Below are 21,412 nucleotides of genomic sequence, written 5' to 3'. Positions count from 1 at the left end.
TTAGTCCAGAAGCTTTCTGTTTATTTAAGGAGGTGACCGTCTGCAGCTTTCGCAACACACTGGCTTTCTGATGTTTCCCTTGCCTATCAGCAAGCGGTTTACTTTCCCAGAGCAAACAGGAAAGCCACAGCGCAGGACAAAGCCTGCAGGTCGGCAAGGTGGCGGCGCGGCAGCCTGAGCCACGCCGTGAGTGCAGTGGGCGGAGGGCTCGGCCCTCTGGGCTCTAGACACGCCGCGGGGTAGTGGGAGCTTGCCAGGCGGGTGGCCCTGGGATGCCAGGGGCCAAACACTTCCAGGGGCGGGGAGGAGGGAGGGGGAGGGAGGGTCCAGCCCACACCGCGGGCCACATCAGAGCACCAAGAGAACACCAAGTCTTTATTACAGGAATTCCTATGAAACGACTCCAAGAAAAAACCCACACAGGGAGGGGGAATAACAACGCCACACACACAGACACCGGACTGGGGTTCCCTCGCCGTGCGCTGCGTCCTGCGGCGGAGAGGGGTCAGGCCTTAGCCCCGAGGCCGCTCCTCTGCCCCGGTCTGCACCGGCTGGCGGCCCCGGGAGCGCCTTGGGGAAGGGGTGTTCTCCCTCCCTGCGGGGACCACGGGTCTGGCCGCAGCGAGCCCTCCTCCTCCCGCGGCCCAGCCCCAGCGCCCGGGCGCTGCGCGCGCTTCCAAACTTGGTCACGCTCCACAGCGACCACGGCGCGTCCTGGCCCCCCCCGCGGTCGCGGGTCTCCGGAGCGAGGGGAAGCTGGGCGGCCCGGAGTCGCGGCGGGAGCGCGGAGGGTACGAGGTGCGGCAGCCGCCACACCGACTTGGGGCCCCCACGGCCCCTCCAAAGATCGGATCCTTCTCCCAGTCTCCCGGGCCCGCGCGGAGCCCCGGCCCCGAGAGCCTCGAAGCCCCGTGTTTGCCCAGGTTTCCGGCTCTCGGGCAAGATCCGCGCGTTCCCGTGTTGGGGAGGGGCCAGAGAGACCCGGGCGCCCCCTCCCCTTGGCAGTGGTTGGTAGAATCGGAGTTTCCCTCCAGATCACCTTCTGGCTTTGAGCACGGGGGGCCCCCAGCAAGCCCTTTGCCTTGGGCGCCCCGACCCAGGCTGGCAGCTGCTTCACCTTGCTCCTCAGCCCTGCGTCTTATCAGGGCCGCCCGGAAGCCACCCTAGAGGACAGCAGGACAGCTAGTCTAAGCAGGGAGGCAGAGCCCCTGGGAGCCCGAGCCCCTGGGAGCCCCACTATGGCGGGACTCCGGAGCTGGCTTTTGTCTGCATCCAAACTGAAGATCCTGCCTAGCCAGATCCTGCTGGGTGAAGGGGAGGCTGCTGGGGGTCATACCAGCCCCTAAGAGAAGCAGCTGGAGTAACCCAGGCAGGGCAGACAGCAGAGAGGCCTCTGGAGTGACCCATCACTCCTCACAGGATGACCAAGTGACTGACTTGAGCTCTCCCACCAGAGCTCAGTGAAGGGTTGTGTGGAGGCTCAGGCAACCAGGGAAAGTCTGAGAGGCAGGAGACCTTGGGAAGCAAGGTGCCCAGAGGGAGTGGGGGTGGGACAGGGGACTAGGCCGGGTCTGTGGCCTCACAGGAGGGGAGGGGAAGGGAGGGAGACAGAGGCTCCACTGGTAGGGTCATCCTGCCCTGTTGCCTACTCCAACATCTGCCAGGTCCCTGGGTTGGTTTCTTGTTTGTTTGTAAAGAAAGGGGGTGGTTCCTGCATTTACACTTGTTCTCTGTGGAAAGCCTGGCTACAAAGGCCGCTATGCCTGGCTGCTGCCTCCAGGGGCCCCAGGTCCTTCCTCCAATCACAGGACATCAACTCCGAAGTTCTAAGTCCCATGGAAAGTGGCAGTGGCTTGGCTGGGCTGGACTGTGGCCGGAGAATCTGGGCCTCGATTTGCAAGCACCATCTGTCCGGCGGCAGCTGGGCCCTTCAGCTGGGTGCCGGTGTTGTCTCCGGTTGTCTGACCGTCGGATCATCTCCAGGAGTGGCTGGCATCTGGTGGGGGAAAACGGGTGGAAGTCATTTTCACAGGAGCCCAGTGGTCTCCTCTGGTCACTGGTTCCTACAGAGATAGTTTTGGACAGAAATTCCCCAAGACAGGTGCCCTCTCCTTTCTCCAGGGACTCCAGATCAGCCTTAGAACTCTGCCTACTGTCACCTCTCCCATCCGAGCTCCTAGGATGAGTGCAACCTGCAGAACAGCAGACACTCGGCAGTTAGAGATGGAGCGGGTGGAACTCCAGGGGGAAGAAGCTATATGGGTGGAGAGCAGGCATTTCGGGAGTGGGAGGAGCAACAGGAACCCAGAAGAGAAGAAGGAGAACCAGGGTTCCTGAGGTCACAGGAGCCAATGGATGGAAGTTCCAAGAAAGACAATGGGCATGATGTGTGGAAAAGAGCACCAGGAGAATGCACAAAAGGACGAGACAGAGCAGGACAAGGTCCTGGAGCTGCCACGTGACCTCCCAAGTCAATCCAGAGATGGTGAGGGGGGCTGCCAGCTGTAGGAGTTAAAGGACACCACCTTTTTGTAAATATCAAGAGCTCCCTGGTTGGTTTGCTTAGGTTTTTGTCATAGGGTGCATGCATGCACTCCTGGGAGAGACAGGGAAAGTGAGAAGTCACCCCCCCGGGGGGGGGGATGGCCACACTGCAATCCCTTCGCCTCCATTCTCCTCTCAGGCACCCACACATACATGCCTAGTGTGATTTTCAAGCCACTAGGTCTACGACTCGAACCATGGTCAGCCATGTGGAAGTCCAGGGCCTTAACCAGAGCCTCCTAATTTTTAAAGTGAGGAGGAGGAGGAGGATGAAACCTTGAGGAAGGAGCTGCAAGTGTCAGGAAAAAATAAATGATGAGCAAAGTTCCCATACACAGGTGGCTTTGGACAGGACCCATCTTCCCTGGGGACGAGTGGGAAGGAGGGGGGCTACCAGAAGCATCGCATGGGAGCAGCAGTATTTCCCTGGCTGGTTCTGTTGAGGCATTCCGGAGAAGTGGGGAGTGGGGGATAGCTCTGCAGGTGAGGAAAGCCTCGGGAGGATGCCAGGGGCTAGAAGACCTCTTAGGAAGTCGGCCAAGGGGCAGGTGGGGCCGCTGCCTGCGTGGAAGTGAGAGGGCACCTGTATTCCCTTGTGCAGCGCCCTCAGAGCCCAGGTTTATCTCACCTCCATTCTGGCTTTCCCGGGGGAGCATCACTTCGCCAGAGTCTGGAACAGGCCCCACCTGCCGCGTCTCAGCTCAAGAAAGTCTGTGGATGCTGACCCCTGGGCCCAGGACAGCGGCTTGGGGAAGGGCTGGGTGAGGGGTGGGGTGACAGTCCTTGAAGAGGCTTCTGTTGGCATGCCCTGTTTCTCCCCCAGGGGCACAGGGAGTCAGGAGGAAATTCAGCCCCGGGCTCAGGGCTCCTGCCAGGAAGTGCTCCCTTATTTGGTTGTGGCAGAGCCCAGACCACCGGCCCTAACTAAGGGATTGGCCACATGGTGTGTGCACGGCTGGGGAGGCCGCCTATGCTTTTCTTAGCTTGTCTTCTCTAGTGTGCTATGTGTGTCCTGGACTGTCTTCTCAACAGGATGTAAATAATTCAAGGTCAAAAGCTGATTTTGTTTTCCTGTTCCCAGCATCTGTCATAGGCAGGTGTGATTATCTGTTGTCAAGTGAATAGATAACCAAATAAAAATAAAGGCAGAAGACTCGTTTCTATGCAGAGCCCCGTGTCCCCGGCCACGACTATGAAAGAAGAGACTGCGGACCTGTGTGTCCCAGCTGCCTGAGCCCAGCACATCTAGATCCCTGGGGAGACCCATGAGGTGTGGTGGATCCTGGCCTTGGCAGACCCTGGCAGCTGTGGCTCTGGGCCTTACCTCTTACTGTCCTTCTCTTAGGGCTTCCTCCATCTTGGGCACTTCCTGCCTCCTTCCTCGTAAGTCTTCATCTGCAAAGCAGAGGGAAGCTGCCTCATCCTCCGCCCAGTAGGGTCTCACTCAGGCATGTCCCTAGCCTGGACAAGAGAGCTGACCCGACTGTCTGCCCCCTCCGTCTGATGGGGCACATGCTGATCCCCAGGTGGACAACACAGGGGTCTGGTGAGAGAGGCAACAGGACACACACATGCTAGCTGGCTCTGCCACTGGGCTTGGAAACCTTGGACAACTTCTTCTCTCTTTTTTGGGACTCAGTTGCCTCCTCTATAAAATGGGATGGAGAAGGGAATCAGCAGGTGGCGTGGTGGTTAAGGCACTGGTCACTCCCACATGGCTGACCATGGTTGGAGTCCTGGGCCTGGTGGTTTGCTTTCTCACTTTCCCTGTCTCTGTGTGTGTGTGTGTGTGTGTGTGTGGTCAAATTAATAAATGAATGAATAAAATTTAAATTATTTTTTAAATTAAAAAAAAATGGGATGGAGAAGTGTGATGTCCACATGACTTCCAAGGGCCTGATAGTCCTTGTTTCTGGATGTCTCCTGACCTGCAAAGGGCTTCCCTTGCTCTGTGACATGAGGACCAGGGTTCAGCCATGGGTCTGGTAGGGTCAGAGGCAGGGCCTTCTGGCCCATGTAGCCTTTGGAGGGGACGTGGTGAGCACTGAAAAGCCTCTGGGCCCAGAAACAGAAGCTACCCAGGGCTTGGTTCCCAAGATAAGGTGCCCCCATATGGGTAGGCCTGTCTGCCCCCCACCCTAGGGAATTTCCCCAGAAGCAGTGACTGGCACTGAGCTGTAGGTAGAGGTCTAGTTAGAGCCCCCTAGGGACACCTTTTAGGGCTTGATGGGAGGGAGAGGCAATGAGAGCCAAGTGGAGAGAGTCCTGTCTTCGGGTTGCCTGCCCACCACCCCTTGACATGCCCCCCAGGGTAGGTCCACCCATGAGACACCCAGGATCTCCTCTTGGAAGGGTGGCAATCAGGAACTTGGAGCTGAGGGCTCCCTTCCGGCCTCACCACAGGCATGGCCCTCCACGTCGTCCAGGAGATTGGCTGTTGATGCGGGGCACCTGTATTCCCTTGTGCAGCGCCCTCAGAGCCCAGGTTTATCTCACCTCCATTCTGGCTTTCCCGGGGGAGCATCACTTCGCCAGAGTCTGGAACAGGCCCCACCTGCCGCGTCTCAGCTCAAGAAAGTCTGTGGATGCTGACCCCTGGGCCCAGGACAGCGGCTTGGGGAAGGGCTGGGTGAGGGGTGGGGTGACAGTCCTTGAAGAGGCTTCTGTTGGCATGCCCTGTTTCTCCCCCAGGGGCACAGGGAGTCAGGAGGAAATTCAGCCCCGGGCTCAGGGCTCCTGCCAGGAAGTGCTCCCTTATTTGGTTGTGGCAGAGCCCAGACCACCGGCCCTAACTAAGGGATTGGCCACATGGTGTGTGCACGGCTGGGGAGGCCGCCTATGCTTTTCTTAGCTTGTCTTCTCTAGTGTGCTATGTGTGTCCTGGACTGTCTTCTCAACAGGATGTAAATAATTCAAGGTCAAAAGCTGATTTTGTTTTCCTGTTCCCAGCATCTGTCATAGGCAGGTGTGATTATCTGTTGTCAAGTGAATAGATAACCAAATAAAAATAAAGGCAGAAGACTCGTTTCTATGCAGAGCCCCGTGTCCCCGGCCACGACTATGAAAGAAGAGACTGCGGACCTGTGTGTCCCAGCTGCCTGAGCCCAGCACATCTAGATCCCTGGGGAGACCCATGAGGTGTGGTGGATCCTGGCCTTGGCAGACCCTGGCAGCTGTGGCTCTGGGCCTTACCTCTTACTGTCCTTCTCTTAGGGCTTCCTCCATCTTGGGCACTTCCTGCCTCCTTCCTCGTAAGTCTTCATCTGCAAAGCAGAGGGAAGCTGCCTCATCCTCCGCCCAGTAGGGTCTCACTCAGGCATGTCCCTAGCCTGGACAAGAGAGCTGACCCGACTGTCTGCCCCCTCCGTCTGATGGGGCACATGCTGATCCCCAGGTGGACAACACAGGGGTCTGGTGAGAGAGGCAACAGGACACACACATGCTAGCTGGCTCTGCCACTGGGCTTGGAAACCTTGGACAACTTCTTCTCTCTTTTTTGGGACTCAGTTGCCTCCTCTATAAAATGGGATGGAGAAGGGAATCAGCAGGTGGCGTGGTGGTTAAGGCACTGGTCACTCCCACATGGCTGACCATGGTTGGAGTCCTGGGCCTGGTGGTTTGCTTTCTCACTTTCCCTGTCTCTGTGTGTGTGTGTGTGTGTGTGTGTGTGTCTGGTCAAATTAATAAATGAATGAATAAAATTTAAATTATTTTTTAAATTAAAAAAAAATGGGATGGAGAAGTGTGATGTCCACATGACTTCCAAGGGCCTGATAGTCCTTGTTTCTGGATGTCTCCTGACCTGCAAAGGGCTTCCCTTGCTCTGTGACATGAGGACCAGGGTTCAGCCATGGGTCTGGTAGGGTCAGAGGCAGGGCCTTCTGGCCCATGTAGCCTTTGGAGGGGACGTGGTGAGCACTGAAAAGCCTCTGGGCCCAGAAACAGAAGCTACCCAGGGCTTGGTTCCCAAGATAAGGTGCCCCCATATGGGTAGGCCTGTCTGCCCCCCACCCTAGGGAATTTCCCCAGAAGCAGTGACTGGCACTGAGCTGTAGGTAGAGGTCTAGTTAGAGCCCCCTAGGGACACCTTTTAGGGCTTGATGGGAGGGAGAGGCAATGAGAGCCAAGTGGAGAGAGTCCTGTCTTCGGGTTGCCTGCCCACCACCCCTTGACATGCCCCCCAGGGTAGGTCCACCCATGAGACACCCAGGATCTCCTCTTGGAAGGGTGGCAATCAGGAACTTGGAGCTGAGGGCTCCCTTCCGGCCTCACCACAGGCATGGCCCTCCACGTCGTCCAGGAGATTGGCTGTTGATGCGGCAGCCCCCAGCCTGCCAGGCCATTCAGGAAAACTGCCCCAAGGATGGCTGGGTCCTGCCATAGTCTGCCCCGTTCTACCTACTGCCTGCCCCAACCCTCCAAGCTCAGAATGCTTCCTCCAACCTGCCTGACCCCCAGCACCCCAATACTTACCCTACTCTACTCATGTTCTTGGAGTCAGCTAAGCAGCCAGGCCTTGACCCTAACCTTGCTCCCATCTCTGAGGACAGAGGAGCAACCTTCTCCCTGCTGCTCTCTGGCTGTGCAGTCTCTGGCACCCTGGGCCTCCAATAGCATGATGAGCGTTAGGGGGAAAATGTGGGAAGTCTTATTTCTACAGGAAACAGAAAGTGTGAAGGCAGGCCCAGCACCAAAAGGAGCAGGTAGGCGAGTCCACAGACCAGAACAACTAGAGAAACTAGGCAAAGGGTTGCTGTTTCCATAATAGAGCCATTTTCTTTTCTCCAAAATACAGATCATCCCAGACCCAAAATAAAATTAAGTGATAGGACAACTTCTAAGCCTACAGGAAGGTAAGAGGCACTCGGCAACTCCCACTCCCTAGGCCTGGTCCCCGGCACATGAAATTGGCGGGGAGGGACAGTTGCTGGCTGGCAAGCCTACCCTTGGGGGCGGGGAGCCGGCAGAGCTGGGTCCCACTCCTGGGGAAAGGCACAGCCTAGGAAAGTCCAGTCGGGGGTCTCACTGAGTGGCCCTTCGCATCCGCTGCCCCCATCCAGTGCCAGACCGGAAAGGATACGACTGATGCTTCAACAAGTGTTTCCTCTTTGATTTCCTCATTTTGGTCTTCTCGGAGAAGGCCCGGGCGAGTTCAAACAGCTTCCTCCGGGTGGCTAGAGGCAGAGAGGCCTGTGAGTCATTCTCCCAGATGATCGCCCCTAGATCTGGGGGAGGCCAGGAGCAGGACCTCCATCTGCCCCTTTGTGGAAGCAGGCCAGCATGGGGGCGGGGCCTAGGGAAGTGACTGGAATTCAGATGCGGGTGCCACCTGGGGAGCGAGGCTGTCATCTCGGGTTGGCCTGCAGGGGCAGCACAGGCCACCAAGAGCCAGGCCCAGACGCTGCAGCCCAAGATCCCAAGATCCGGGTATTCCTTCCCCAGCTGTGACAGACAGAGACTCATTTGGGCTGCCTTTCCTGACTCTACCGCCTTCCCACCCCTCCCCTAGGGGTCGGTGGGTGCTAGGATTTCCATGACTAATCCGAGCTGTCCCCTGAAATGCAGCCTGAAAGGATCCAGCCTCTTTCACAGAAGGTTGTTGGTCTGTGTGTGTCGGGGAGGTTCGGGGGGATGGGAGGGCCATTCAAGGCCGGCAGCACTTTGTGAGAAGAACCCTGAAGCCCTCCTGCCCCACATCGCCCCACCAGACATGAGCTTAGCCAAGGCCACTGCACAATCAGACCGAGCCTCCTCAAGCCCAGAGAATATTAACACTAAAACGGGTGAGGGGATATATAGCACATCATTTTTCTGCAGACAGCTGGCTCAAGAGGATTTGAAACTTAATTTGTATCCAGACTGGGCTGGAGAGGGAATTGAGGCAGGAAGGCTAAGGGAGCCAGCCTGCGATTAAAATGTCATTTAGGTTCACTGAGAGCCAGCTGCATTAAAAATTCCGGGTGGCTTCCCCGCCTCCCCAAGCAGGCCACGGGGCCTGTCTCCAAAGGGCTGGGGGTGATGGGTTAGACTCACATTTTCCCATGTGCTTCAACTTGTCCCTGAATAAGGCATCTTCAGACACAGCAGGGTTGGCATCACCGGTTCCTGAAAGGAGGAAACACCTACTGAGGGGATGGACCCTTGGGAGGGTGGCTATCCCCACAGTGGCTGTTACAGCCCTCTCCTCCCATTTGTGGAAGGCTGCAAAGAGCAGGCTTCTTCCCTAACCAGAAGGGGAAGCGAGGAAGATGGTTGATTTCTAGGAGCACTTCTTCCCCCCTGAGCCTTGCTGCTCTCTATGGAAAATGGGGATGGTCTTATGGCCTCTGTGCATGGACAGCCAGCTCACGTGGGTCCTGACTGACTGCTTCTCTGCCAACTCCGTGCTCCATGAAGTCACATAGGTAGCTTGAGATCCACCATGGCAGGAGGATTTACACACGGGAGTCACCAGACACTACTTCTGGCTTCCCCCACACCCAGGGCCAGCGGTTTAACATTCCCCAGCACCGCCAGCCGGCCTCCATCCTGACCTGGGGGAGAGATGAGAGGCCATGGCACAGAGCTGGCACTCCTTCCCTGGCCACCCTCCCTCCTTCCTCCCAGCTCAGCCTCCTCCAACACTCCTCCCAGACACAGTTTCTGGCTTCTTAGACAAAGAGTAGGGTGAGGATGGGGCTGGCCCTAGGATCAGAACTCAGTAGCCACCGGGTCTCCCCAGCCCACTCAGCACCCACTTGGGTCTCTCACTGTCCTTCTAAAGCCCCTGCTCTCTATCCTGCAATTTGGCTAATCCCAGAGTCACCTTGCTTGCTAAGTCCCCTCTGAGTCATTCTGATCCATCTCTGCAGCCCTGGTGCCTCTAGTTAATTCAGGATCAAGGACAAAAGGCTCTGGTTAAAACTCCCAGATGCGCATCTGGTAGGGCCTAAGCTCCTGGCCTGCTGCTTCTGAATCAGTGCTATGGGATTTTCTCTCTTCAAGCAGGGATCAGCTGAGCTCCCCATCCTTCTGCTCCCCAACCCCCCACTGCACCACGGATAAAAGGTCTGTTCCAGGCAGAAGCCGCAGAGCCCTTCTCTGAGACAGGGATGTGTGGAGTGGCTGAGTGGAGACTGACTAGGGGCCATGTACATACGCAGGCAGAGTCCAGTGGCCAAGAGCGAAACCAGGGCCTTCTAGGCCTCTGCCCCTTCTTTCCAGTTCCAGCAGAACCCTCTGGTCCGTGCACCCCAATTACACCACTGCCCACCCCAATCCTCCTTCAGCTGTTAGGGTTCCTCAGCAGAGGAGCCCAGTGCTCTTTTAAGGCCTTTTTTTAAAAATTTGCTATTGGGGGCTAGCAAGTGGCGAGGAGGTTAAAGTGCTGTATCCCACATGGTCAGTTGCACAGTTCGAGTCCTAGACCCACCGGCTTGAAAATCACTGGTTGATTTGGGTGCATGTATGTGTGTTCCCAAAATCCGAGAGGAAATTGGAGGAGAGATTGCAGTGTGGTCCCCCCCGCCCCCAGGGTGATTTCCTACTTTCCCTCTGTCTCTCTGGCAAGTGCATGCACCCTGTAGCTAAAATAAGATGGTACAGGGCCTGTGTTCTGGCAGGAGAGAGGCAGAGAAAGAAGTGCGGCAAGTCCTCTTCTAGCCTGTCTCTGGGCACAGCTGGGGAGTTGGCTGGCCTATGCCAGCCCATCACAGCCGTGGGCTCAGAAAGCCCAGGTCACTGGAAGAACCCAGAGCTGCTAGTTGGAGCCGGGAGCAGAAGCGTCCCCTCCAGCCTCGATCTATTTCCTCATCTCTCTCCAGATACTCAAAGCCACATGGGGGTGTGAGCTCCTGTGCCCTAAGGCTTCTCTCCCAGGAGGGCAAGGTTACCTGGGACAGGTGAGGGAGAGACAAAGTCGGTCCCCACAGCCGTGCTGCTGGATTTGCATTTCTGGGACTCGTATTTCAATCGATCTGGAAAAGGACCATGTGCCAGTCAGGAACGTTAGGATGAGAGCTTGCGTGTGTAACGGAACGTGTGTTACCCACTGGGGCGCACTGGGCTGAAACACACACGCGTGTGCGCACACACACGCAATACGCATGCACACAGTGTCTTCACACAATGTCTTCTAGCTCTCAATGAGCCAGGGACAACAGGGAAGCTTCTGCCTGGCAACCACCTGGAATATTGGGATGTTGAAATCAGAAGGACCCCGGGAGATCATAGAGCACAAACCCCTAATTCACAAGGAAAGGGCGTGAGACCTCCAGAGCCAGCCCTGGGCCTCTTCCTTCCCATCCTGGGTTCTCCGTACATAATTTGCTCCTTCCCCACCACATACCACCAGTCTCTCTCTCTCTCACACACACACACACACACACACACACACACACGGCCCTCTAAGACAGACCTCCACAGCCTTTTCACTGGACCCTAATCCAAACATCCTGCTACCCTGAAGGAGAAAGGCAGCCAGTCTGAAGGGCAGGAACCCATACCCAAAGACAACCCAAACACCCAAAGCACGAGAGCTCCACTCAGGGAGCCCCCCAACTCTGGCACCCATGGACCCAGCCACTCCAATCCCAGGGCTCCAGACCCATCATGTCTGCCTGGTGGCCGATGCTCTGTGAAGGGCACTGTGCTTATCCCACAGGTCAGGCCAGCACCTGTACAGAGCAGATGTGAGGGGGAAGAGAGAGAGCCTAACTGGTCACAGCACTCCTCTCTGGGTCCTGGGGCAGGAAAAAGAAATGGCTGGTGGCCTGGGCCCCCACTGGCAGGATTCTGGGTGGAGACCAGGCCTCAGTAGGTCAGAAAACCCCTGAGCCCTTGGACTCTGACCCAGGGCTCTCCAGTGCCCCCAGGCTAAAGCAATATCACCTCCCTTCTTCAGCCCCAAAAAGTGGCTGCAGCACCCCTAGCCATGCCCACCTCTCTCCAGGGCAAGGAGGAAGTCACGGTTGCGCTGCAGCTCTTTCATGAACTCCTCATTCTGCAGGAACAGCGCGATCCGCTCGTCCTCCAGGTACTGCTTCCAGCGGCTCTCCTGGTCTCGAGTCCCGGGCCCGGCAGTGGGAGGCGGACCCCGCTCTCTGCTCAGAGGCCTGGGGCCCCCAGTGTTACCCTGAGAAGGGGTAAGCATGTTGAATGCCTACTCAGCCCCTGAGGCCCGCACCTCCTCTGGGACCTTGTGGACAGCCAAAACGCAACATACCAGGTCATAGCCCCCTCTTGCTGGGGAAGCAGCAAGGACTTCAAAACAGCCTTTCTGCCTCACCCTTGCTCCTACAACCTGAATAGCCCTGAAAAAGGATTCACAAACTGCTCACCCACCTGTACACAGACTCCCCCAACTCGAACCTCTCCCTGCACAGCTGCCTCAGGGACAGAACCCACTTCTGCAGGGGTACATTGAGGTGTGCCAGCATCTGGGGAGAAGCTACCTCTGGCCCCTTCCCAAAGGAGGGAAGGGTGGTGCCCAGGCCTCTGCCCTTGGCTGTCCCCTGCCCACCTCTCTGGATCCAGCCTGAGGTGGTGGCTGTAGCCAGGGGCTTCCTCAGGCTGTCACCTGCCCCAGGGCAGAACAGGAAACCCTCCAGGCCCAGACTGGAAGTGAGGCTTTCACTTCAGCTTCTACAAACCCGGGGCAACAGAAATAGCTCAGCCTGGGCTTTCACATCAGGAAGTGAAACTGGCTGGCACAAATCGTGTGGGCAAACAGCGCTGCCAGACGGGCCCGCGGCGGGCACAGCGGGCGGCCCCCCTTACCTGCACGCTGCCCAGCTGCTGCGGCAGGATGCGGAGAAAGTCGTCGGGGAGGTTGCCCAGCAGCGGTGGGTTCCAGTTCCGATAGCGCCGCTGGCTTGAAGGGGGTCCGGAGCCCAGTATGTCGATCCTGGAGGGGGTGGGCAGTGGGGAGGAGGCAGCAGTCAGGCCCAACGGCCAGTCAGACCCATGGCCCCGGGTCTTCAGGCAGGTCACGTCCCGCTCAGGACCTGCTCAAGCCCAGTGGCTTCAGGACAAGGTCCAGCTCTTGTCTCATCACAGAGACGTCTCAGCTGCCCCCACAGACCCCTGCTCTCCAAGCACTCAGCCCCCCACAGGACTCCAGACCTAGAGAGCCCTCTGTTCATGGAGCAAATGCTGAACATCGTGGGTTCAGACACATGTTGGTGGATGCCCTAAAGACAGCAGGGACCACATCTTTTCGTGTTCCTAATGCCCAGCGCAGGGCTGAGCTCATGGCTGCTGAGAGTAGCAGGTATGTCCATGAGTAGGTACACGCTGCCCACAGTCCCGCCTGCCTGCACGTGGGGAGGGGCACGCGGGGTCGCCAGGATCCCTAGAGAGAATAAAGCAGATGGGCTGCAGTCCGGGTTCAGCTCTAAGTCAACAGGGTGGTCTGGGGTGAGACCTTGTTCCCTCCCCAAGGGCTTGGTTTCCTCATCCAGAAACTGCCCCCTCCCTGCCTGATGCTCGCAAAAGCCCTAACTTGGGGAGGCTGTGTCTGAGCAGTGTTTTTTTTTGTTTTGTTTTTTGAGAGGTTTTCGCTATAGGGCGCGTGCGCTCGCCAGACAGAGAGATAGAAAGCGAGAAATCACCCCCTAGAGGGGATGGTCACGCCACAATCCCTTCTCCTCCATTCTCCTCTCGAGATCTTGGGCATGCACGCACACGCGCCCGGCATGAGTTTTAAGCCACTGGGTCTGGGATGCGAACCGCGGTCGACTACGTGGGAGTCCAGCGACATAGCCATTGCGCTAACTGCTGGTTCTCTGAGCAGTGTTCTTAAAGGCCTGGGGAGACGTGAGAGTGGAAGGGCTCTTCTTCCTAGGCCAGGTCCAGGACAGGAGGTCTGGGCCAACAGCCAGGCAAGGGGCCGGAGAGGAAGAGAGGCCGCGCCTCACGCCCTGCCTGACCCCAGGCCTGCGCCCTGCCGCCCCGCCTGAGGAGGGCGGCCTGGAGCCCGGCCAGGAGCTCCCCACAGCTCCTCGGTAGCCTGCAGCGTGGCAACCGCAGGACACGTGTTCTGCTGAATCAGGGAAATGACACACTGAGGAAGGCAGCCGAGGGCCGGGGGCGGTGGGGGCCGTTCTCGCTCCCGGCCTGGCTTTGATTTGGTCTCCAGCTCCAGGAATCCCGCCCGCCCCCTCAGTGGAGGGGAGCTTTTCCGGGCTGCCGCTGACTATGGAAATAACTTCCTTTCCTTTTCTATTTTGGGCGGGTGGCCGGCGGGGGAGGGGCAGGGGTGCACAGACGGAGAACCAGCTGCTAAGTGCATGGCGAATGCAGCGCTCCAGCCTGGAGCCGAGGAATCCCCGGCTCCCTGGGCCACCCTCTACTTACAGACCGGCGAGCTGGAGAGCTCGCTTCTTAACCGGGACTCCCATTCCTAGGCCGGGTTTGCTACATCGCTCTGCCACCCTCTGTCACTGGTGAAGGCTTCCTTTTTCTCTTTGGGCCTGAGAGGCAGGAGAAAGGATACCCCATCTCTCAGGGACTCCCAGACCACCTCCAGCACTGTGGGGAGAAAGGCTCTCCTGTCTTCCTTGGGCCTCAGGGTCTTCATCTAGGACATGGGTACCCACTCCCCCAACTCGGCTACACCTCGATCCACCCAAGAAAGCGGCAGAGGGAAACCCTGAAGTTGCGTTTGGACCCTTTATCCACTGTGTTACTGAGACTCCGAGTGCCAACGGGGACAAGGTGGAGAGTCCTTGATCCTGGAGGCCCAGCCCAGGCCCTGGCTAAGATGAGGTCACAGGCAGCCCAGGCAACTCCACTGTGGTTGCGAAGGAATGTCAGAAATGAGTGGGAGGCAGATACAGACTTCCAAGGCTGTAATTTCAATGGAAAAACGACAGGCGGCCATGTGGAGGGGTCCCTGAGTTTCAGACTCTTTCAAATACAGGGAGGGAAGGACAGGCTGGGGGAGAGGGAGGAGAGAGGAACTCCTGACCCTAAGACCTCCCCAGTTGTCCCTAAAACTAGAACTTAGAGCCCCATCCAGTTCTCGAGTTTACCCAATGGGCTCTCAGATCCAACCAAGAAGCATTTCAGAGACAGGCTTTCCAGGTGGGATTTATAGAAAGACTGGACATTGAGCCCAGATGGAGGCAGGCTCAGTCCGGGACACAGGGACCAATCAGGAAGACCTGGCATTCCAGGCATGCTCCCCAGGAATGGCCCTGTCTCTGGGACCCAGCTGGGCCAGGCCCAAGCTCCCAAACTGTGTCCTGCCCACAGGCTCTCAGGCACCCCAGTGACTAGAGGTGAGAAGGGAGCCAGAACATCTCCCCTCCACAATCTGAGACTCTGAACACACCAGTCTGACCACTTCACCTTCCATGGAAGTCCCTTCGGCAGCTCCTCGCTTGCTGCTGGGTAAGCACGAGACTTCTTGGAGGGTCACGGTTCTCATCTTTCCCTCTCTGCTTGCTTCTCCAGACTTGCCCGGCCGTGCCGTACTTCAAGGACTTCCCACATGGTTCCCTCTCTTCTCCTCCAGGCCTTTGCCTGGAAGGCCCTCCTGTCCTCTGCTTCACCAGACTAGTGCCAGTGTGGCCATCCGGTAGCAGCATGAACATCAGCTCCTCCAGGTGGCCTTCTCTGTCTCCTCCCCAGTCCAGAGCTCCCCTAGACTCTGATCTCCTTGCGCGGAACAAGACAGTGCTGTCTTTATCAACGGTGCTTCACCGTTTAGCACCTGTGTTGCAAGTGACTTGATAAATGCTGGAAATTAATGTGGAAGGAGAGACTGAATGAGGTCCTAGAGATGGCCTAGGGGAGAGCTGGGTCTAGCAGGGCCATCTGAGACAAAGGGGCACGTGTCTCTTCTGAGCACTGGCCTCTGGGGGCGGTCTTGCCATGGGTCTCAATGTTTAATATGAGAACTGCCCTCAGAGGCCAGCCAGTGCAGCGGGGCAGGAAGGCGCAGTAAACCACTGATTATAGGTCTGATGCATGCCTGGCACCGTGTTCAGTGCTCCACGCTCAGCATTCATTCAATCCTCCCAGCAGTGCTGAGGTGGGAGTCAGTGTTCCCATTGCAGAGGAGGCAAATGACACTCAGAGGGGTTAAGTGATGAAGCAAAGGCCACACAACAGAGGCACCTGAAGCAGAGGCTCCCTTCAGGTAGTTGAAGGAAAGGGGTGGAGAAAGTGATCTACTTCTCTTTTGTCCCTGTACCTACTCCCTGCCCAGCAAAAGCCTTCATTTCTGGGTTGCTCCCCTGAATTTCAGGCAGAAGCTCTAACTTTTCTGAAGTCCATGAGACCTGAACAAGACCTCCTGAACTTTGGTCTAGTGCTGAGGTCACCACAGCACCAAGTAGGGCTCCCATCACTGGCTGCACTGCCTCCCTCCCAGCCTACTCCACCCACAGCAGGGTGAATACCAGCCAGAGTAGGGAGGAAGGATGTGGCCAGGATTCCCACGTCAGGTTTACACAGGGATTCTCTCTCTTATGGCCTCAGTTTTCCCTTCTGGGAAAATAAAACAGGGCGGAACCACTCTGTTGAACAGAAACTGAACTTTTTGCAAAAACTTGGTGGGATATTTAAAAACAGAAATTGGAGATGGGGCCAGCAGGTGGTATGGTGGACTCTGGACTCCCATATGATTGGCCGTGGTTCGAGCCCCAAATCTGGCAGCTGGAAAATCACGCTGGACTCATGTGTGTGAATGCCCGAAATCGCAGGAGGAGAATGGGAGGGAGAGAGGAGATTGCAGCATAGCCATCCCCTGGGGGGAGTAATTTCTCACTTTTTCATTCACTGTCTCTCTCCAGAGACTGCATGTGCCCATGGCAAAAACCTTAAATTAAAAATAAATTAATGAATTTAAAAAATCATAAAAGGGAGGCCAACAAGTAGCATAGTGGTCAAGGTGCTGGACTCCCACATAGTTGACTGCAGTTTGGGTCCTGGACCTGGTGGCTTGAAACTCATGCCAGACATGTGTGTGTGCATGCCCAAAATCCCAAGAGGAGAATGGAGGCAAAGGGATTGTTGCGTGACCATGCCTCCTGGGGGGATGATTTCTCACTTTCTGTCTCTCTGTCTTTCCGGCAGCCACATGAGCCCTATAACAAAACATCTCTCAATAAATCAATAAAAATAAATCAGAAAAGGAAGCAAGATAGTGGCAAAATGGTAAAACAGGACACTGCCTGGCTGACTCACATAGAAAGTTTCCAGGTTTATGTCGAGAGATCTCTTGGCACCTGTGTGACCTCTATCTAGGACTGGCTGAGGCTGGAGGTGGATCATGAAATCAAGACCTAGCTGTGGGGAGGGGGAAGGGCAGCAGGTAGCATGGTGGTTAAGGTGCTAGACTCCCACACGGCCGACTACAGTTTGAGTCCTGGATCTGGCAGCTTGTTTTCTCACTTTCCCTCTCTCTCTTTGTCTCTCCCAAGTGAGCATGCATGCCCTGTAGCAAATTTAAAAATAATAATAATGAGGGAGCAGCAGCTGGCATAATGGCTATGTCCCTGGACTCCCATGTAGTCGACCACGGTTAGAGCCCCATACCCGGTGGCTTAAACTCACACCAGGCACTTGTGCATGTGTGCCCAAGATCCTGAGAGAATGGAGATTCCAAGAGGAGAATGGAGGAGAAGGGACTGCGGTGTGGCCATCCTCCCTGGCGGGTGATTTCTCTCTTTCTGTCTCTCTGTCTCTCACTGTCTCTCTGGTGAGTGCACACATCCTATAGCAAAAACCTCTCAAAAAAAAAAAAAGATAAATAAAGCTAAATAATTCTTTTTTCTTTTTTTTTGGAAAGGTTTTTGACTCGAACCACAGTCGACCACATGGGAGTCCAGCGACATAACAATTATGCCAACTGCTGGTCCCAAAACTAAATAATTCTTAAGGAAAAAAGAAAAAGGACCTTGTTGCAGATGGATGCTCTCTCTCTTGCTCATGGAAGAAAGAAAGATATATAGGTTGCATTTGGACATATATATTATATATGGCTATATATATAATATATATAGTCATTGGAAAAATCATGATGCATTTTTGCATAGGAAAACAGAAAAATAGGGGCTGGCAGGTGATATGATGGTTAAAGGCGCTGGATTCCCACATGGCTGACAATGGTTCAAATCCCAGACCTGACGGCTTGCTTTCTCACTTTCCCTCTCTCTCTCTCTCTCTCTCTCTGTCTCTTTCTGGTCAAATTTTTAAAAATAATCATAACAACAACAAATGGATTTAAATAAATAAATCTTTTTTAAAAAATGAAAAATATAAAAAAATACATCATGACTTTTCTAATTACCATATATATGTGATATATAATATATATCTATTTTAAATATATATATATATTTATTTATTTATTTTTAAAGTAAAAGAAAAACAGTTAGCCCCAGGCTCTGTGACCCAGTCTGTAAGTCCTGCCCAAGCCTCACCCAGACCCACCTACTTACTCCTTACTTCATACCCCAGTAGAGTCTGCTGTCTCCCGGGACCACTTGAGATACAGCCCTTAGCTCTGCTCCTGTCCCTGACTCAAAGCACTGCCCCTCCCCCAGCTTTGAGGAACCTATCAACTCCCTAAGTTGCAGTCACAAGATTTTTCTCATTAGGGAGGTGACAGGACACAGAAATGAAGAGTGATCCACGTTGAAGTTGGAATTACTTGGATTCAAATACCAGCTCTTAGTCTTGGGGAAGTTATGAAACCTCTCTGAGGCCCAGTGTCCTCATCTGTAAAATGGGTATGATAATAGTGTCCTCCTCATAAATTGTTAGATGCATTAAGTGTGATGGTGCAGGTAAGGAGCCTGTCGGTTTCTGGCCCTTGAAGGGTGCCTAGGCAATGGTAGCTGTTATAATGAGCCATACCTGTCTGATAACAGAGTTCTCCACCACCACTGCCCTGGGGGGCTCCCAAGATTCCCAGCAGAGAAGACCCACTGGAGCAAGCCCATCTCATCCTCTCCCCTCCCGTCATTATCCCAGGCTGAGTCAATCTAACGGCCTCTCTAGGACAGAGAAGCAATAGCTTCAATCTAGTAGCCTCCACACGAACAAGGAGCCCAGAAAAACAAGCACCTCAGAGCCCCCATGGGACCTTACTGGCAACAAGCTTCACTTTAAACTTCCAAATTACACAGCCCCCAACCTGGAATAGATCCCTAGGGACCTCATAGCCTATTCCCTTCCTCTAGGTATCACACTACCCCAGAAAAAGAGACTTGCTCCCATTGCTTAAAAATCCTCAGGGCAGAGACCAACAAATGACTTAATGGTTATGTCACTGGACTCCCAAGTAATTGAACACAGTTCAAGTCCCAGACCTGGCAGCTTAAAACTCACACCGGGTATGTTTTGCACACATACCCAAAATCCCAAGAGGAGAATGGAGAAGGGATTGCGGCATGATCTTCCCCGCTGGGAGATGATTTCTCACTTTCTGTCTCTCTGTCTTTCTAGCAAGTGCACATTCCCTATAGCAAAACAAAATCTAAAAAAAAAAAAAAAAAAAAACCTGGAGGACATCCCTAGCCCAGGGATGGTGAACAGAAAGCCATTCCATCAGCAGCCATGTGTTGAGGAGGAATCCGAGGTCCTGTCCTGACACAGCAGGAGCGTGCATGGTGCTAATTAGGCATGCTTGCCACAGGCTCCGGAGGGGAAGTGTCAGTAACATCACGGTGTTTGGCACTCCTACTCTGGCATGACAGAGTCCCTTAGTCCCAGAAAGCAAAGGCTGAGCCCTGCTTCACTGAGTGTCCTGTGTGGTATGCAGCATACCACCTAGCCTAGAGTAGGAATTTAGTAGATATTTGCTCTCACAATTCTGGTATTTTGACAGCTTGCCCTGGGCCTAGCTAAGTCTCCTGGTGCAACAGAAGCCGGTTTGTGGTGGAGTAATAGACTGAGGAGGTCCAGCCAAGCTTCCTACTGTGTCTGTACACAGCCCAGACCCCTGATCTCCTTCCCTGCTACCCTGCTCTCCGAAAGATGGATTCTCACCGGGGAGGTGGAGTGGGGGGAGCCAGAGGGTAAGGCCTGTCGAACATGTGCATGTGGTAGGCTGGCGGGGAGTACACAGGCGGGGGCTCTTCGTCGGAGCTATCAGGTTCCAAAGTCCTTTCCAAGATCTAAATCAGAGACAACAGAGAAAGAAATATTAATAACCCTTCACTGAATTTAAATAACATCCAGACAAAACCAAGTGTGGGCGAGGATGTGTAATGAGGGAACTCTGGGCATGGCTGGTGGGAGTGTAAATTGATATAGTCACCGCTTTGCAAGACTGTGCGCGTTATCTACTAAAGCTAAACACATGGCCACCTCTGACCCTGCAATTCCAGCACACTCACCAGGCATGAAAGGACATGTCCCCGAGAGAACGTTCACAGCGGTATCAGCCATCCAAGTAGGGTTCAAAGACAGGCAAAACAAACACACGGCGGTGGAAGTCAGAGCCTGTGACCTCTGTGGGGTGGGGAAGGACAGGGAGGGACCGGAGGGGGATTCCAGGTGCTGTTGCCACTGTCCCTGGACCTGGAGGCTGACACAGTGGAGTGTTCACGCTGTGAAACTTGGCTGAGTTGCACACGCGGGGTTCACGCTCTCTTCTATTCCACCGGGTCGTCAGAAAAGTCATGACATATTGTTCTGGTTTTCTAAGCAAAATGTGTCATGGCTCGCCCCACGACACAATATATAATATGCTGTTCCTAAGAGCCTCATTCATACCCTCTCTCAAAGTACTTCCACAGCTGTGATCTCATCCTAACCTCAAACAGTCTGCCTAGGCCGGAAATGGATCATTTCCCCCACATTACACAAGAGGAAACTGAGGTACGGACTGCCTAAAGGATATGGCAAAAGCCCTACACTGAATCTTTGATTTGGTCTCTGTAGCAAGGGTCTCTCCTCCAACTGTGGTGTCCGCACACCAGGGTTTGATTCTCAGGGTGGGCAGTGGCAAAGGGAATGCCCAGGATGCCTGTTCTCCCTCCTGGACTCCTTTCTTCATCCAGGAGCCCAAAAGAGGGGCCGAGGACTTGGGTTCTTGCTCACAGACTGACCTGGATCCTTCCCAGAGACCTACCAAGGAGTCTGAGACAGGAGACAGTCACTGACCAGGAGGTGCCTCCTTACATATCCCAATGACCTACACGTACACTGTACACCTTGCTCCCACTCCTCTCCTCCTCACAGCTCTGCCCTTCTCCTCCAAGACCAAAGAACAGGAAGGGCTCAGGGACGGTGAAGAGTCCCCAGGGGGATTTGCAGTAATCATTGCTCCTGCCTCTGCAGGTCAGTGCCGGGCCCAGCTGCATTGACACGAGTCTGCTCTGAGAACAGTCAGGCTCGGCACATGAAGCCTTGCAGACACCCTGGCTTGTGGGCATGCAAATGTGAGCGTGTGCATGCAGACACACACACACACACACACACACACACACTCTCTCTCTCTCTGCAGGGCTCTGTGCACACACAGCCAGCCCTACCCAAGGAGGCCTCCTGCCCTGGAATGCACTAATGTTCTTTCCTTTGAGGCGGAAAGTATTTAAACAGATGCTTCTGCAGGAAAAGAAGAATGTGGCTGCTTTGCGGGCCACTGCGCTGCCTACTCCAAATTTCCACAAGCAGGAAGAGAGAGAGCGAGGACGCTATGAGCTCTGTTCCTGTTCGTGGCAAGTCTGGCTGGCACAGGGCGGGGGCTCGGTGAGTACCTGGTGCGCAGAGAACTTGCTCTGCTGTGTCCTAGCCCACAGGCCCCTGCCTTGAGGGCTAGGGTTCCAGGCCAGGCCTTGAGGCCAATCAATGGTGGCTGGCCTCGGTGGCCCATTTGGCCTGTTCCCACTGAGGCTGGTTTGAGTGAGCCTGCTGAGGAGCAGGGAGAGCA

General features: G+C 55.1%; 1 protein-coding gene across 1 annotated transcript in view; it reads right to left on the bottom strand.

The window, feature by feature from the left end:
• Window positions 1–822: 822 nt before the first annotated feature.
• CUEDC1 (CUE domain containing 1) overlaps window positions 823–21,412 on the bottom strand; it is a 53,693-nt gene continuing 33,103 nt past the window's right edge. The window contains exons 4-12 of the mRNA XM_027774227.1: window positions 19,525–19,652; window positions 12,301–12,427; window positions 11,464–11,656; window positions 10,416–10,499; window positions 8,578–8,649; window positions 7,625–7,718; window positions 6,817–6,875; window positions 5,737–5,807; window positions 823–1,996 (exon numbers count right to left, since the gene is read on the bottom strand). Of these exons, the coding sequence (XP_027630028.1) occupies window positions 5,740–5,807; window positions 6,817–6,875; window positions 7,625–7,718; window positions 8,578–8,649; window positions 10,416–10,499; window positions 11,464–11,656; window positions 12,301–12,427; window positions 19,525–19,652 (825 nt within the window). The 3' untranslated portion in view covers window positions 823–1,996; window positions 5,737–5,739. The remainder of the gene's footprint in view (window positions 1,997–5,736; window positions 5,808–6,816; window positions 6,876–7,624; window positions 7,719–8,577; window positions 8,650–10,415; window positions 10,500–11,463; window positions 11,657–12,300; window positions 12,428–19,524; window positions 19,653–21,412) is intronic.

Source organism: Tupaia chinensis, unplaced genomic scaffold, assembly GCF_000334495.1.
Source record: "Tupaia chinensis unplaced genomic scaffold, TupChi_1.0 Scaffold000416_1, whole genome shotgun sequence".
Lineage (NCBI taxonomy): Eukaryota > Metazoa > Chordata > Mammalia > Scandentia > Tupaiidae > Tupaia > Tupaia belangeri.
The sequence above is the reverse complement of the archived record's forward strand: the minus strand, read 5'-3'. Positions and strand labels throughout refer to the sequence as shown.